This window comes from Gallinula chloropus (assembly GCF_964237585.1).
Source record: "Gallinula chloropus genome assembly, chromosome: 2".
NCBI classification, from domain to species: Eukaryota; Metazoa; Chordata; class Aves; order Gruiformes; family Rallidae; genus Gallinula; species Gallinula chloropus.
The window spans coordinates 80,435,365-80,453,499 of NC_140086.1; the positions used below are offsets into that span (position 1 = coordinate 80,435,365).

The 18,135-nt window shown below is 44.4% G+C and overlaps 1 protein-coding gene across 1 annotated transcript in view; it reads right to left on the reverse strand.

The window, feature by feature from the left end:
• MYO10 (myosin X) overlaps nucleotides 1-18,135 on the reverse strand; it is a gene marked incomplete at its 5' end in the record, with an annotated part of 165,443 nt that overhangs the window by 83,410 nt on the left and 63,898 nt on the right. Inside the window, 1 exon segment of the mRNA XM_084280357.1 lies at nucleotides 8,092-8,250. Within this exon segment, the coding sequence (XP_084136483.1) occupies nucleotides 8,092-8,250 (159 nt within the window).

Genomic DNA, 18,135 nt, shown 5'->3' on the forward strand with positions numbered 1-18,135 from the left:
TACATTAACAGTTATGGTAGAGTATTTCTCTTCACCATTACCAAGTGGAGAGAAGGGGTGACCTCCTGAACAACCCCCCCCACAATCGATCAGTACGAGGTATTGATTTTTGTCCTTTTCATGGGGGGCAGTAAAGCAGCGACTGTAGGTTTGCACATCAGACTGCAGCAACCCGTGTGCACAAGTGCACAGCTTAATTCTAACAAGGCAATCTCTAGCTCAAATCAGAGAAGGCCCCACAAAGAGCGGAAACCCCGTGGCTCATCCCTTCATTTCAAATGGCCTGTGGCCACACACTGGTTCTTTTTCCTGCCTTGTTATTGTACAATGCTCAAATGAGTCTTTCAAAGCTGTCTGGAGGTCTAATTCACCCTCCAGCAAGGAAAGGAAAAAAATGTTGTTCTTCCTTCCTATAGATTCATCTTGGGGAGATGAAGGGGCTTTTCAGGGAAAACACGTGCAAACAAAAGCAAAAATTCTGGTAGACGATATCCCAAAAAGCAGTGTCACCAGAACACAGGAGAAATATTTTTAATATAAAACTCTGGAGATCTATTTCATTTTGCCTGCAGGTATTTTACATACTGATATCCAGATTTTCCTAGCTTCCATGCTCCTTTAATGTTTTCAGACCTCTTCTATAGAAAGGTCTTTTTTGTTTGTTTTTTTTTTTTAGGAGGAGAGCAGGAAGAACAGGAATTACACTTTAATAGAGCATGAAGACAGAAATCAAAAGCCAGAATAACTGAAATCTAAGCCTATGCCAGGTAGTTTGTTGGATGGTGCTGAACCACTGCCAAATAGCCCTGGGTCTAGAAATCAGCACTAAGATGGCAAACTATTTGCAGTCAAATGTCTGCTCAATGGAACTTTTGGACCTCATTCCCTGTTAAAAGGAAAGACTGACAGACATCAAAAGGCAATAGCTGAAACTGCCTGGACTACATCTTTTCAAATAAAAGTAACAGCCTGGCTGTGAATCAACAGTCCTTTTACGCAGGTGGACAACAGCTATAAAAGGAATTTGATTCATTCTCAACTTAAATGGTTTGTCTGTGGCCTTTCTGGTGTTAAACTGCTGGGATACGTGAACACGGCAGTTGGGCAGCGCAGCGCCAGCAGTAAATTCTGTGCAGCTTGCTTTGCAGTCACAGCCTCACCCCCATAACCAAAACATGTGCTGGTGACAGACAAGCGGCTTAAGTTTCAAAGTTCAAATTCTTGCCCTCCTCTGAATGCCTTTGTGGGAGCAGGAGCAGCAGACCTTGCGGAGCGAGCCGAAGCCTACCTGCGAGCGAGGCAGTGACGCAGGCAGAGGCGTTCCACGCTCTTTGTCAAAGCTCTGACCAGATGGCACTAAGCTGCTGACATCAGCACTTATGGAAACGACTGAAAATTTTACTTTTCAATTCTGCAAGTTGTTGTGCTTTCTGTTATCAGCTCAGAGAGTTACGAGTGACACTCGATGAAGGTGTGGACAAACCAACACTGAAACAAGCCCTCAAATCCGGGAGGACACCGGCAATGCATGCCGCTGCCAATGACAAAACCTGCACAAGCTGACAGATCTCTACTTTGCAGTTTCTGATGTTAAGCTATCACTAAGGAGGCATCATTCAAAACTCCCAGAAGTCAATAGGAACTGACCCATGTATTATCTGTTCTCCAACCAACCAGCCAAACGAGAAGAAAAACAGTGGTACAGAATAGGCAGAAAGAGGAGTTTTTGCTGGTTTAATAGAACTTTGACACCCTCCTCCCCATGCCCCTCACTGAAACAGCCCACTGGTGTGAGAGGGCGAGATCCCTACCTGCAGGTTACCCGCAAGTAATGAGCTGCTAGCTCTAATAAAAATGCAGGTGTTTGTGGAACCTTTGCATACATGCAGACATGTAGCTATCACATACATTGTGATACACTTGTGTAGCCATTACATACACCATAATGTACTCAATTTACAGAAGCACTAAATGGTGTGGGTTGGAAGGGACCTTACAGATCATCTACTTCCAACCCTTCTTCCATGGGCAGGTACACTCTGCACTAGACAAGATCACTCAAAACCCCAAATTACAATTTTTTTTTCTGACAACCTCCCTTTTTAATGAGATACTATTGATCACAAGTCCTCAGGCTAAAATATTTGCGAAGATATGAAAATATGCACCTTAAAATCCTCAATAGTTATATCTGTGAGGACAAAGTTCCGAGAAACATTCTTCACTGTTGCCGTTACTATTATTATTAGCAGTCCCACAAGTTCTGCAGTAAGGAGGAATTCAGAAGTAAAGTTGGTTAACCAACTGGTGGCATGTGTTTACTTTTTCTCGTATCATTACTGTGCTATTCCTCTAACATGTATTAAAAAAAGAAAAATAAATAAGAAAGAATGGTACTTGGCCTTTGGCAGACAGTTGTTGATCTATGTAAGCGACCGTCCTTTAGAAATAACAATCATCACCAGAAATAAATTCCACTAATTTCCAATTAAAAGCCTGCTGTGTTTATATAGATCTTTGTCTGCTGCTCTCTAGCAACAGATGTGAAATGGAAGCTGTAATTAATGCTTGGAGACAGGAACTCACTTTGAACTACATTTTGAAAACATTATCTGATTTGTGTAGGCACAACATGCTAATTATGGAGGTAAGTGCCTCTGCACAGACAGTTGTCGTGCACTCTTAGCAGTGGCACTCTCTGCCTTCTGCACCTCCACTGCAGGAGCTGGTGAGTTCTCCTCATCCCCCCGCAGCACAGGATGCCATGAAAAACACTGTGATTCATCCGCACGCCTCTTAGATTTCTTCACTGTGGAAATGTAGCAACGAAACAAACAGCAGCTTCCTCAGTGACCATAAGGCAGAACCTGCCAACCAGTTGCTTGGGGCTGCTCCGGAGCACTGGATGCTTGTGGGGAGGAACTGTGCACCACAGCTGGGCTGCAGGCAAGACCAGGTTAAATGTAGTTCTAGGAGCTAGTGTAGTAACTAACAGCTTGGTGCATACGTACAGGTACAATACTTAATGTCTGTACATATATATAGGTAGTAATTAACAACACAATTTGTGTGTACAGTACCAGTGGGTTTTTTTTAATGTCAATGGCTCACACTTAAGTATACCACAAAGCATGACAAGTCGAAGACCAAGGCTGGTCAGCTGTCATGAATGGTGCATGGAAGGTCCACATTCTTTTAAGGTCCAGTTTCTTCAGGGAGTCCATCCAAGATTTTCTGTTTAAGAAATCAGTCATGCCAGCTTTTGTCCTTTTAAGTAAACATTTTGGGGCCACTGACTTAGTTCGTCTCCCTGCCTCCACCTAACGCTTGTGTCTGTGGGAGAGGACATCCGAACAGGGGTGCTTTCAAAGAGCATGAATTACATCTCACTGGCTTTATTTAATTAAGAGAGACTTCAGGGCTGCTTGACGTTTTCTTACTTCTCAGTGACCACTGTGATGGCACAGAGCTATGGCACTGGATCTGAAATGAGCTTTGTTTGCTCAGAGGAAAACACAAATGCAAAACTCCAGACAAACAAGTCACAGAGAGCAACTGACCTAGATACTAAAGTGTCTGTGCCCACAAACAGGATTTGAAAAAGCCCCGACAATGATTATTGATTAATATTGCACAAACATCAACTGCTTGCCTCAGGGAACCGTCGTGACTTCGAGGGAGACAAATTATCTAATTACTGCAAGTTTAACAAACTACCAATGCAAATGCTGCTAAAATAAACAAACAGATTTAAAATCAATATATAAATAACTCAGTATACCTCTTAAGACCAGATAACTGAGCATTCAGTGCAATGAAGTGGCTAGGAACTCTGCAAGCAACCTTGTTAGGGAAGAGACAACTTTTCCAGCTTGATGCCATTTTTAAAAATCAGAGAAATGTTGCCTTCTCATCCAAGTTATTCCATGTTTGTTGCTTCAGCTGAAAAGAGAAAGGAAGCCAGCCACAAAAACTGAGCTCCTAATTACCATCATCCTCCCTCTGATGTGGATGTGGCTGGTACAGCGCTACATGTCTACGTGGCTGGTACAGACGCTTTTATACAGACGAACACAAACCTAACAGATGGTTGCAATTATCAGCAGGCAAGCTGCAGTTCTAATTTGAAAGTGAGCAAAAATAGGTTATGTTCTCTCTCACCCTTCACAGCCACCACACCCAGCCACTGGAACAACCTGGAGGCTGCACTCCCCATCAGGGCAGGGTGGCACGAGGGACCACTCCAGCCCATGCAGCACGACTCTCTGGGTACGGGTGCATGTACTCCACCCAAACAAGACAGGCACCTGTCAAATCATCACCATTTCAAAGGGGAACGTGCCTACCTGGCACTTCAGGGCTTAATGTGAAAGGAAAAAAATTAATCAGACACGCCTCAAAACTTGTTTATTGCTTGAACTCAGGCAAATGAAGGGTGATGCTGAAAACATCCATACTGACCTGCACAACATATGCTGTAGTTATTTCCAACCCGCTTCTCACCTCAGCCAAAGCTGCTCTCTAGTCCTCTGGTCTACCCTACATGAGTAGCTAACCACTGGCCGCAGAGACAAGACAACCACGGCTCATCCCCAAGCCAGCTCCAACACCGTAATTTCTGGGTCCTGCAGCACAACCCACGTGGTGTTTTACAGCGTCTCCCCAAGGCTAAGCCAGTCCCCTCTGCAATGTGTACTTAGCTAAAAGGAAACCAGAATCAACAGCTTTGGGAACAACTTGCCTTTGAACAGCGACAAGAATGGCTGTCGCAGCGCTCCCCCTCTCCACATCATGTGCCTTGTGCTGGCCTGGCTTCAGAGGCAATGGAGTCCCTCATTTGCCTTCACTGAAGGCTCTGTTTACAAGCACTGGCAGTTTTCACTTTTAGCACTAGTGTTTATCTCGCTGTAGGCTGCCACAGAGCAGCCCAGCGTCCAAGCCAATCTGAGCATTCCCAAGCAGACATTAAAAAACAGGAGAAAAAGTAGCAATGAAAACCCCTGCACCCTATGATCACAGCCATCCTAAATCTGCTCCTTTCCCGGACAACAAAGCGGTGATAGCCCAGAAACAAACTCTTAGACAAAAGCAGTGTTAATCAAGGAATGCAAAAAAGCACCAGACAGGAGTCTGCTTTAAGTAATCAAGAAAGGGCTTGTACAGCCCACGCTTCTCACAGGACAGAACCCTTTAACAGAAATTCAGATAAGAAGTATCACAAGAGATGTCAACAGGCTTGACAGCGACACAGAAAGATGGTTGCACACAGATGCAAACAACTCCAGCCATTCACCTTCTCAACAACAGCACAGACCCCGCTGACCCTTTATTGCCGCTGCCAACAACTGCAGCTGAAGAAGTCACTGACGTGTTTGACAAAACTTGGTGTGTCCACAGCACTATGTACTGTGGGATTAATTAGGAAGCAGTGAGGAGTTTAGAAACATGGGTATGACTATGCAAGACAAAAATCTTATTAAGTAATGTAAGATTAAACTGAACCCAAACATCCGAAGATACTTCCTTAAATATTCACTGCTGGACTAAGAGCTCCTCAGACACAAGCACACAGCTTAACAGTGGAAGGTTTGCATAAATAATTGCCTTCCTCAGAAAGCAACTGTTTAAATTGACTGCTAATTGTTTCTTCTGTGTTTCAGAAATACATATACTTTACATTACAACATAGTCTACTGCACTTCATATAATTTTTATGTGTATCTGTGAGAAGCAGTGAGCCCCAAAGCTTAAAATCTAATTAAGTCCATTCCTCATTTAGGGGACAAAGCTGTTTCCTGGTCTTACTGCCATTAAGAAAACGAACAAAAAGCTGGCAGGCTCAAGAACCTCCCTAATATGCTCGTAACACTACAAGCATGTAACTCAAAAAACCCCAGCATATGTTTCCTCCCACTCAGGATGTGGACAAGGAGGTGCACAGAGCTGAAGTAAGGAGGGACCTGTCAGATAAAATACAGGACACAGCAACTACGTGGTGGTTTACATTCAGGGATGGCAAGAAGTCTTTCAATCAGCTCCTAAGTTTGCAGAGGAGAGGGGCACACGCCTTCCCCATTTAATTCTAATGCACAAGGGACAGATGTGGCCAACGTGTCGAGGTGGGTACAAGAGACACTATGTGCACCACACTGATGGAGCAATTCCTGGCCAAGGGAGGGAAGGGAGAAGGCAGAGGCACCACTTGGGAAGTTTTGTTTGCTCCTGGCAGGAACTCCTATGGCTTCTACTGTCCAGAACAAGAACTGGTCTGGTCCCAAAGCAGAATGACCAGAAATTAAGTTCTTCAGCTGCAAGTGTGTCTTCAACAACAGTAAGCTTAATGCACCTTTCAGTCCATTTTCTTTTTTTTAATATCAAACATTAATCACACAGAAACACTACCACTGGCACTACAGGAGTGGGGTACCAATGAGGACAGAGAAAAGAAGGTTCTGCTTACATCCAGGTTAAACACATAGGGGAGCGGAGAGCCCTTCATATGCATCTTCAAACACACCTCTTTCCTGACCACCTTTTCAATCATTTTTCAGGTGAGGTGGACTCAAAAGAGCACAGTGTAAAAATTGGCAAGACTGAAGGGACAGGGAGTGTTCAGCAGCACCTGAACACGTGTCATCACTAACAGCACACAGACCTGTTAGTCCAGAAACGCACACTGCAACCAGCACCAACTATCAGGATACCCTAAACTTGCCTTGACAGGTGAAGAAATAAGCTAGGACATGTCTCTTCAGAACAAGGCTATTCTTCACTTCTTCAAACAAATCACCACCTTCTACACACGTGCTTTTTTAAAGGGGGAAGTGCCCTGCATCTGGGTACACAGAACAGCTCCAAAACCAACTTATTTTTTCATTTTGACTCACACTGGTGGAAAACTGAACTCACACAGCTATTGGCCCCGGCAAGTGCAGGGTTGTTCATATATGCTATGCCTTTTTTGTTTACTGGTTTTTCTGAATGGAAAAATGACTCATTTGTTTTGAGGAAAAAAACACATGCACAAAGACTTCTGTGAAGAGAGCTACCTCAGCCTTTACAGTTCCCCTACTCACCACTTTATGTAATATGCAAAGGAACAAAATTTCCTTGTGCCCTTTTGTTGCTTTTTGTCATAATGAAGTTTCTAAATACAGGGAAAGTTTATTTTTACATTAAGATATGTTTGTGTTTTAATATAAAGAAGGCAAATTAAATAGGTGAACCTTGGAATAAAGCAGGTAATATGGCCAAATCAAGGGGCTAGACAGGTGATGCAAACAATTTATTTATGTTCTGCAATTATTAGCTTAAAAAAACCACCCAAACAAAAAAACCCCACTGACCACAGAAACACTGAAGTGAGATTTCACAATGTAACAACCACTAACACTCCTTGCCTCTTTCTCACATTACTGTAGTTCCATAACCAGTAAAGATTCATATCTTGTCAGTTCAAAATTAATTTAAAATATTTAAATAGAAAGTAAATCTGGTCAAAAAAACCTTCATCATAGAGCTGAGAATAAGAATTCTGTGTGGACTACTTCCTAGTTTTTGAAACTGATAAACAGCTGCCTGTTGTCACACATCCCAAACTCCAACTATTTGTATTTAATGGCACAGGTCCTCAGCTTGGCGATCGAACACCATCACCTTTCCACTGCCACAGAAAAGGGGAAACCCATCCGAATTGGATCTTGGCCTGATGGGATTTCAAACGGCAGTCACAGACTAAATCCCACTGCATCCTCTCTTGTGACATACACAGCACATAATGTTGGGGCAGAGACTCTAAAGAAGAGAAAACTGAGAACCCCTTACACAGGCCTGTCACTGAAAGCGTAGAAGCGTGTGCAGCATGCCCGTTTTCCAAGGTTTCCAAAGGATTGCCTGGCCTGGCCAGCCCAGGCTCCTTCCACCACTGCAGGCAGTGAGGCACAAGGTGAGGTGCACTACAGCTCTACGAGGATGCACAAAGAACTGGAGAATGTTAGGAGGGGAGGTTATCACAGAACAAGAAAACACAGCCGTTACATGCTCGAAAACATTCCCTCTGGGTATTTTTCTTAATTTTTATAATAAACTTACATAGATTTTATCTTGCTGGTATCGCTGGAATAAGTTGTGCATAATGGAGCCTTCATGGAGATCTATGAGCGCTGCCATGTCTTCCACGCCCTCCGTGCTTGTTTGATGCATTGGCGTTACTTTTTGGTGTGTGATTGTGCTCTGTTTGTAAGTGAACACCTGAGAGAGGAGAAACAAAGAAAACTTAATAATCAGAGCACACATCCAACAGCGCTTCTCGGAGAACAGAGAACCCAATCACACTCCCCATCCCATGTGCAGACCTGTAAAACACAATAGCCTGCCAGTCACAGCTTCTTCGACAGCTTCTGTGACAGTAACGGAAGCCCCAAATGCATACACTAGGGTCATATGAAACTAGCACATACTGACAACACTCTGAGGACTTTTCCTTCTCAGGGGCGAAAGTAATCACATTTCACACTGGACTACTGTGAAAACTTTATCAAGAAGGAAAAGAAACCAAGCAATAATCGTTCCCCAAAATACCAAACCCAAGTGATCAAACCCCCATCCCTTACAGCAAACCTCCCTTTTACTTCGGTTACTCCGTGAGGAAATGTTTTACAGTGCAAAGCAGCAAATGCAAATTACTGCTCTAAGAGGCTGCAAGTGTTTATATGTTTGATGTGAAACCCACGTAAATGTTTCCATTCAATTCTCTGGTCAGGACTGGTGAAGACCACTGTCAGATCAGGTCATTACTCCTTATCCAAGCGGCACGCTCACCTCTGTGCACTGCAGATATTTGAATAGAAATCGGTTCACCTGTTCGTTATCAATGGGCTTCTGAGACTAACTTCTGAAGCCAAATAGACAGTAAAAGCTCTAAAAAAGCCACAATTTAAATACTCAGAAAACCCTTTTTCGTATCGTCTGCAAAACGATCATAAATACACTCAGAAGAGGTAGACATCTCCAGCCTAATTAAACTTTTCTGAATACTAATGACATCACTGAAGACTATAAAACAATAGATTTGGAATTCAACTTCCCACTTCCTTTTAATTTACATCTTGGCAGCCCATCCTTATAGACATATGCCTGCATCTCATAGCCAACGCCACTCAGGCAACACTAGTCCCTGCTAACCACACCATTTCAGTGTAAGAAAGTCAAGCGTGGGGTTAATGTAAATACATTAATGATGTGGAGTATTAAAAACAAAACACTCCTTCCAAAATCTGTTTAAATAATATTTATAAAACTTATGGAAGAAACACAACAACCAGCAGCCCAAGAGCTGATGAGCACCACAGGATTGTTGCTGCAGGATGGGGATCCCACAGCATTGCCTGACTGACAGGGAAGCATAAGGGACCATGTCTGTGTGGGAAGAGAAGAAAAAAACCCCAAAGGATGTTAGCATAAAAATATGTGTTTTCTCCTGGTAAGGAAAGACTGAGCCAGGATGGTTGTGCCAGCACAGGAGGCCGTTCAGGGAAATGGTGAATTTGTCTGTCTTGCTGAGAAAAAGAAGCTGAAGAAGCAAGAGGCTGAGCACAGACTAAACTGAACATCACAGCTCTGTGCTTCGATATCCCACCACATGACAGAGGAGAACTTCCTGATGCAATTTGTTCCTTAAAATCATATCCCAGGCATCATAAATGCTGGCACAGCCCATCGCACTGCTACAGCCGTCACTCACACCAGCACTCAGCATGTTCATTAATGTACCGAATTAACGAAAACACACCAAGAAAAACATAATGATGGTTGACCTGTGAGTGGCAAGACTACAGAAGATGCTCTTGGCAGATCCATCCCTCCCACAGACATGCACTATTTTGTTCTTTAGGCTGGTTGTTCTCACACTTCCAGATCTTACACACATGGTCTCCTTGTTGGGTGAGGAAGCAGTTCTGCGACCTGACTCAGAGATGCACCTGTGTGTCAACCAGCTAGAAAACACACCGACCAGCCACAATGGCTGCCACACAGACCAGAAGGAGGAAGGTCTCTTCCCCAAAGCTGGGAATTTGCTTTTCTTCCACTTTTAATTTTTACCAGAGTCACACATCCTTCAGATTTCCTAAACCCATGGTAAGACTTGGTCAAAAACATCTAAAAAGATCAAAGTAATCAGGGCAGCAGGATCACATGCACAGGCCTCTTTTCTTTAAAACAGGCTTCAAGCAGTCCTGCTGCCCAAGCCCTGAAAGGCCTCTTTTGTTTTATTTCATCTCGACTCACGCCTTTATTAGGATAAGGATATGAAAAAGCTACCTTGAACTTTATCACTAGTAATTAGATGGTCCTGCTATAAAATATTACAGCAGATGAAATTCTCAGGAAACAGGAACCAAGAGCCATTCTGCAGGGTCAGCATGCAGAAGAGGAAGATGAACAAGTTGGGTCCTGAACTTCAAGAGGAGCCCACTGGCAGAGTGCAGGGACATCCATCCTCAACGATCCTGCCAGCATTTCTGGAAGGTCAAGTAAAGCATGCAGGAAACTTGAAATAAGATTTAAGACAAGCCTAAATGAAAATTCAGCAAAAATTCCTTTCCTCTCAAGATATAAACGGTCCAAGATAACAAACATGTTGAATACATGGAAGACTATAAATTAAACCCTGAAGAGACAGCATGCAAAATAAGAACACTCAAAGTTATTATGGAAGTGAAAATTAGAGGTTGAGATAGGAAGGAGCAATGTGAAGAACAACAACAAAAAGAACAACCTCAATACAAGGCAGCACAACTTGCTCAACAAGAGTAAAGAGCATCTCACTGGGAAAGGAGAACACCACTTCAAAACCGCTCGGCTTTCCCTGCCGCGGCTTGCTTACTCGTGGTGCAGTGAACACGCCAAAAACAGGACTCAAATGATGAAGCAGCCTGAAAAGCCAGGGGACCAGTGCTGCCAAGTTCCCCAGGTGACACAAAAGAAAGCAAATATGACCTAAAAAAAGTAATCACATGCTCCCGAGTCAGATTTCTTTCTCTAGTGAAAAAGGAAACATGGAACAGAGAGGTGAGTGAGGACAGGGATTTCTGAATGAGCACTCAGAGTACGGCGACATGCATAAAGCATGGAAAAAACCCTTACTGATCTGGTTGTGCCAGCCCACTTCAAAGCTTTGATGACATGACCCCCATGTCCCGACTCATGTCTGTTCAGAAACCAACAAGATTACAAACCCAATTCTATTCTCTCCAGAACTGCATAGAATTCAGCAGCCTTGTTGTGAGAGGGACACACCCAGAGCACAAAGTCTGCCTGCTCAACTGCCTCGATCCCCGCAGCACTTGCCAGACCTTCTGTAGGATACAATGTCAAGCTCTAGACACTGATTATGAGAACTACACTCACTTCCCAAAGGTACTACGCAGATGGGAAAGAAGGAAAGGCAGTGAAAACAAATTCATCATCTCACAATAAAAACAGCAGGAAGAAGAAGTTAGAGGGGAGTCCTCAGCAGCACACCAACATCTATCTCCAGGACGCAGGCATGACTGACTGCATTGCACAGACAGGACAGACTCACACATCACCCTCTAAAACACCGTCCAGGATCCCAAAATGCAGCTGCAGGAAGTGCCTTCTCCTTGCAGAAGATGCCAGTCTGACACCCTCTAATGCTCTGTAGGAAGCTGCAGAGCGTACAACACGGAGTCAGATTAAAGGTGAGACTGCAGATGAACACCAAGTGAATTTGGGTTTTGGTGGCTGATGTTTCAATGAAGGGGTTTGTTAAGAAACAGCAGAGCTACATAAATAAATAAACAAATAACTAATGAAAATAAATATCTATTGTCCCATAGAACTCTCTGGAAAGCCAACAACTCCTAAACCACATCCTAAGGCAAAGACCTACAATGAAAATAATGGCTTTAAGCAAATAAATACATCAATTTTCCTAACTGTAAATGCCATACCTATTCATAAATCTAAAATAAAATTACCATACAGATGGAGGAACAGGCATTGTAATCTTATTTACTCTTTGTTACTACTGTTGTTCCATTGTGAGCATTGTGGGATAACAGCTGCAGGAAAATCCAGTCGAGGGTTATCAAAAAAGTGTGCCAAACTGCTCACTGCATGAGCAGGGTGATATTGTACTCCACAACGTGCAAGAACTTGTTACATGAGTATGTATCTTTATATTTGGTTCAGAAAAGCATTTCTTGTACTCCATGCAATTTGGAATAACAAGAATATACTCATTTAAATCTACTAGTGAGCAAATAAAGAAAACAACACGCCACCAAATCAGGACTTTGAGGCATATGACTGCAATTAAATTAATTTCATTGATGCTTTTAAAAGAGCATGAAAACCACCACTTCTTTAGGTTGAAAATGGCATTTTTATCCTGCGCAATTAATCTGGCGTGAGAAAAAAAGAAGTGGTCTTTCAAGTACTGCATTTAAGGGGAATATCACAAAACAGGGACTAATTAATTTTTGGCACTGACAAATTCCCCTTAAGCTCAAGATCTAATAGAAATTATACTTCAACAAAAGATTTGTAATACAATGTATTAACACCAGGAAAGACTGTCAGAGTGGGCTCTCAATGACAGGAGCACGCATGCTTTCCCTCTCACTGTATCATTTTGTGTGACATGAGGCTGAGTGACAAAAATCCCTGCTTGAATAAGGTCATTAAATCGCATCAGGGGATTTCACAAGAGCTGAGTCAAGTGAGTTGTGGAGAATGCTGGATGAAGCGCTTAGGTGAAGCACATCAAAAAGCCCTGCGCAATCCCCGTCCCTTACACAGGCTACAAGCCCCAGCCAGGCTTCCCAGGCTGAGCCACACCGACGCACAACCACATCTCTCAGGGCATCTTTCACAAGCTGATGGGGTTTTGTTTTGATATTGACAATCAGGATTGGATAGGAGGAAGGTAGAAGGTCCTCTGAAAGTTTCCTCATCAACAATTCGGTGTCAGATGACTTGAATCATCATTATTTTACTAAGATTTACGTGCAGTTTTTACTTAAGGGCAGAAATGGGTTTGTCTGCTCCCTGGAAACCTTGAGCCAGCCAAACAGTCACTGCATCTGCTGTCTGAACACGTGTAGAGTGACCTGAACCCTCACCTCTCCCAAACACAAATCCAAACCAGGGCAAGCTCAGGTTCCCTGCTTTAATTCCAAGATTCAGATTTGGGTTGGAGCACAGGGTGGTGACAGGCATTGGCTCCTCACCACTGCTGTCTCTAGGCAAGGACTACATGCCTGTCTGTGGCCTTGAGCCAGACCATCCCTCATGGCCAGCACCTACCATACAGGCACCAACCATTTCAGCCAGTCACTTGCCTTCAGCTTCATCGTTGATAACACATGCTGCATGTAGTGGCATCTGACCAAGAATGCCTGCTGTGGTGCTCAGGATGGGTCAGGCAGCTTAGCGCATCCTTATTGCTGCTGGTGGTCAAATAAGTCAAGAGCAGGTTTGGGGTTTTTTTTTGAGGTAACAGAAAAGGAGCAACCAACCTCCCTCCATTGCCCTTCTCTACACAACAAAACTTTTTATGAGCCCTAGGTGTACTCTACCAACTGCAGGGTATTACAGAGGATAACACTGATGTTTGTGCAAAGAGAACAGAAAATTTAAACTCCATTTAAATTAGGTTGCTCTAATCCACATAACCAGGAGGATAATGCAAAATGCAGTAGTGTAAATCTCACAAAATTCTGTGAGATGGGGAAGGAGAGAGCAAAGACATATTGTACAGATGTCATCTGGGAGACAGGTTTACAAACAGAAGATACATCCAGCCAAATGTTTTTCAATCCTGGCTATGACATTAGCAAACCGACCCCTACAGCACCTGGCCACTCCACAGACGCCAGGAAGCCAAGCTAATCATGGCCCAACCCCAGAGGCAATCAGCCTCCTGGTCCCTGCCCCAGCGGCTGCTCTATGTGAGTCTTTCTATGGGGCTGACCCCAGCTGGTACCGTGGTGCCCGTGAGAAGCCACACAACTCAAAGGCAGCTCCACAGGGCTTGGTTCATACATTCAAGTCATCAGTGCTCTCAGTTTTCTAAGGTACCTTTTTTGCTTAAGGACACTGAGCAGAGAGATTAGCACAGCCCAGCAAAACACACTGGACTGGACAGAGAAACATCCACTCAAAAATACAGGGTGTTTTTTTTCCTACTTCTCTGCTGTTGGTCTGAACTGTGGATCATCATTTGTGTTTCCCTCGTGTTTAGAAGTTAAAAGAATGCAATAAATCTTACAAAATGTCTTTATACATGAGCCCAAGCATAAAAAAAAGAGGCCTTGGGCTCACATTACAAGCTGTGGAATGCAGCGTTCCAGGGAGAAAAATAAATCACAGCCAGCCTAAGGACCCAGAGATTAAAAACAAAAATAAAAATCTGGTAGTTTACTCTTTTTTCCTAGAAAGTTCTACTGTCTAAGTAAGTACTTGAAATACAAGACAAGAAGGGTCTCTTATACATCAAAAGCAATTTAAGACCAAATGTAAAGCGGATTAACTACCGACACTTTAAATCCCATGGTTAACCATGACATGAGTGCAACTCAAGTAACATACCTGTCTGGTAATTTACTGTCTCTCTGTAACAGCTGACCTGAGATACCCATTCCATGGTCCCAAAACAATCTTTCAGGCAACAAGGTGTACCAGGGCCCAAGGCTTGCTTTGATGTAATACCACAGAATCACAGAATGCATTAGGCTGGGAAGTCCCTTTAAAAGTCATCTAGTCCAATCCCCCTGCAGTAAAGGGACACCTCTAACTAGATCAGATATCATTTAATCTTTTGTCAAAAAAACCACAATGAAGTTTCTTTTATATTAAACCACGGAGGAAAATGAAATCATTTTATGTAAGATGTTTATTGATGTCAACAACAAAATATTACCAACTACACCGACATCATTATTACTGTAACACTGGCCATTTCTTCCTTGTCCTGGTGCTTTCTCCCACCCTTTTCTCAACCTCCAGTAGTGGCAGTACCAGCGATGGGTTGCAGCATCACCATGAACAGCTTTCCTACTACAGCATTCAAGGTTGTCACATCTATACTGGATATCCTGCATTGCTCACAAGCTCCACAGCGTGGGGAAGCATGCAGCCAGGACAACAATCCTGTTCATCGCTGCAGCAACACTCAGCAAAACCACTAAATTGCACCTCTTTGTTGTTCCTCTATGTGTTGACCACTGTCAATAAGCTTGTCTGATGAAGACTCCTCATCTAACATTCCATGAGAGGTATTATAAGGCACTTCATTCCACACACCAACCTGTTCCCATTCTCAGACAAGCTCTATCATCATGTATGAACAAGCTTCCAATTACAGGTTCAGTGCTTATGACCCTTCAATTGGGCTTGCCTACACAGACAATAAAGAAATTTAATTCAAATTAAACACACCAATTTTACCTTGATTGCACTATAGTAAGCCTCTAGGCAGTCTGTGCTAATTCTTACGATGAAAAAGAAAGGTTCATCTTTAAATTTTTTTGCAAGTGACCTTGTATAACCTATAGTTATTCAGAACCTGAAGACATCACAGAACTCAATTTTAAAAGTCTGGCCACCTACAAATAATGTGACTGCAGTACTGAAAAAAACTAACCCCCACCCCCCAAAAAAACCCCTAAAGCAACAACAAAAAAAAACCCCACAACAAAAACCTCCAAAAAACCCCCACCAAAACAAATCAACTACGAAACATTCCTGGCATATCACCAGTGCTTGCTTCAGCGTGGAAAAGTGCCCCTTTCTCTCCCTGAACCGAGGTGGAGAAACTGCAGCTACCCAAGCTTTCCCAGAATGCTGGATGAAGTAGTCCAAGGGCAGGACAGAGGAGAACGTACCCCAAGATGGGCCTCTGGCTCCCTGCTGGGCAGCTGGCCAACAGCGGTGTCTCATCTGGAAGCCGGCTCTGACTGCGCAGCAAGCCAGGGAAGAGGCCTCTGTCCTGCAGGACACTGCGACATCAGGCAGAGAGCAAATCCTGACACATAGCAGGAGAGGAGGAAAGTCTGGGCCCACAGTACTCATGGGTTAAATCCTCCATCTAGCCTTGGACATCCCACCAAAGGCACCCCCAAGTCGGTGCTACTGTAAGCAGCACCCAGTAAGCAGACACAATGGCAGTACTCCTTTCACTTTCAATGTGTACTGCCCTAACTAGCTCCAAGGACAAGAGGGTGAAAATTGATGGTTTCCTCTTCTCAGAAGGAAGATCAAAACACTAAAAAAGCCTGCCAATAAAACCCTCACCCTTCATCCATCATTTTCCACACAATGGACATCTATGGACGATGCCAGGCACTGGAAGCATTTGCTTGACTGTCAACATCAGTTAGAGTTCAAGTGAAACTCTCAACTTCAAACTCATATTTATTCAATGATTCATATGAGATAAACAGTGACTATTTGCAACCAAAAGAACAAGCCTGAATTTGAATAAAATGCCCCGCTATCAAGAACTGGAACAACTCTGTTCAATAAGCAGCCTACAAATTATACCAGTGTTTCTGAGGCACAAGGCAATTAATCTCAATAGGTCTTTTTCTTAAAAAAAAAAAAAACAAAAAAGAAGCAAGAAAAGCCCTGCAGGCAGCTGCCTGGACTGCCTCCGAGTCTAGAATAGGAAGCCTGTGTGCAGTGCCGCAGTAATGAAATCAGAGGCAACGCTTACGTGGGAGCTGGAACTGTGAGGGGCCAACCCTGCTAATGGAGCCTTGTCCCAAACAACAGCTCGCTGGAGAAGGCAATACTCCAACAAGTCTGTCCCTGGGCCCCCGCCACCATGCTGATAAAAGCCCTGGGCAATACCTATCCCCCCTTAGCACAAAGCAACCCTGCCCAGGCTTCCAGAACAGTCACTGTGGCCTGGACATGCCACCACATGGTGCCCAAACCCTGCAGGGCCCGTACTGGCTGCCACCAGCTAGGAAGCATGACTGGGGGCGCAGGGGGCTGCCTGGGGAACTGCCACCAGGCACAGCTGTTTGGCATGAAGCTGCTGTTGGGGAACGCCTGTGGCATTTATCCCTAGCATACCAGCATCGAACCCAAGAAGACTCTGCCATAGCACCGGCTATGAAGACAAAGACCCTTGCAGCGCTCAGGCCCCAGCTGTTCCCCCCTGCAAAGGAGGGCCACAGCTGCAGGGCTGGGGCACTGCCTCAGCAAGGCTGCTGCAGTGGGCTGGGAGAAGAAAAAGAAAACAGACCCAGGAGAAAGATTTTTACTCAGAAATGGATGGCCTTGCTGGGAAATTTTAATGCAGTGAGACAAGGTAGGGCTTAGGTTTCCCTCACTCCTGCAGGCAGCTGCCAGGCCCTCGGTTCCAGTCGGATGCAGCTGGACATTGCAGTTTTAGCTCCAGCTTCACAGCTCCCTTGTCCGGTGCTGGCTGGGGGTCACTGGCTGACAGGCCTGCAGAAGCACTCCCAGAAGGCTCCAGTGCTGGGGCTGCCCCACCACAAGCCGTGAGGCAACCCACATGGCCAGGAGTAGGGCTGGAGAATGGCCAGTGTGGCCAGCGCATGGCTATTGGCAGCAGAACCAGGGACACTCCTGGGACAAACACCAATTAGGGAGACCTATAAGGTCTTGCAACCCAGAACTACCTCCGTCCTGTAAGCCATCATCCAGAGTAGTGGCCCACACGGCCGCAATTCCCTCCCAGCTCCTCCTCCTGTGGGACTTACACCACTGCCAACAGAGCAAACCATGCTTCTCCTCCAGAGCTCTCCGACAGCAACCATCCCCGGTTTCCTCCTGCAAACCTGCCCTATCTGCACTCAATTATCTCCCCGCTATTACATTCTCAGTTTCCCTCCATCACCTCCTGCCAATATCTTCCCCCAAAAGGAGACCCATCCCTTTGGAACCATGCTGTCCCAGCCAAACTTCCTGTGCTGTCCAGCTTGTCGAGGCAAGAACTGGCTTTCCAGTCCACACTTCCATTTTCATTTTTAATGTGACCTGCCTGATCCCAGACACACAGGCACACATAAATTAACTGGTTCCCTGTGTGCCCTGTCAGTGTCCGAGGGAGGCCCTAACATCACAGGTAATGCACCA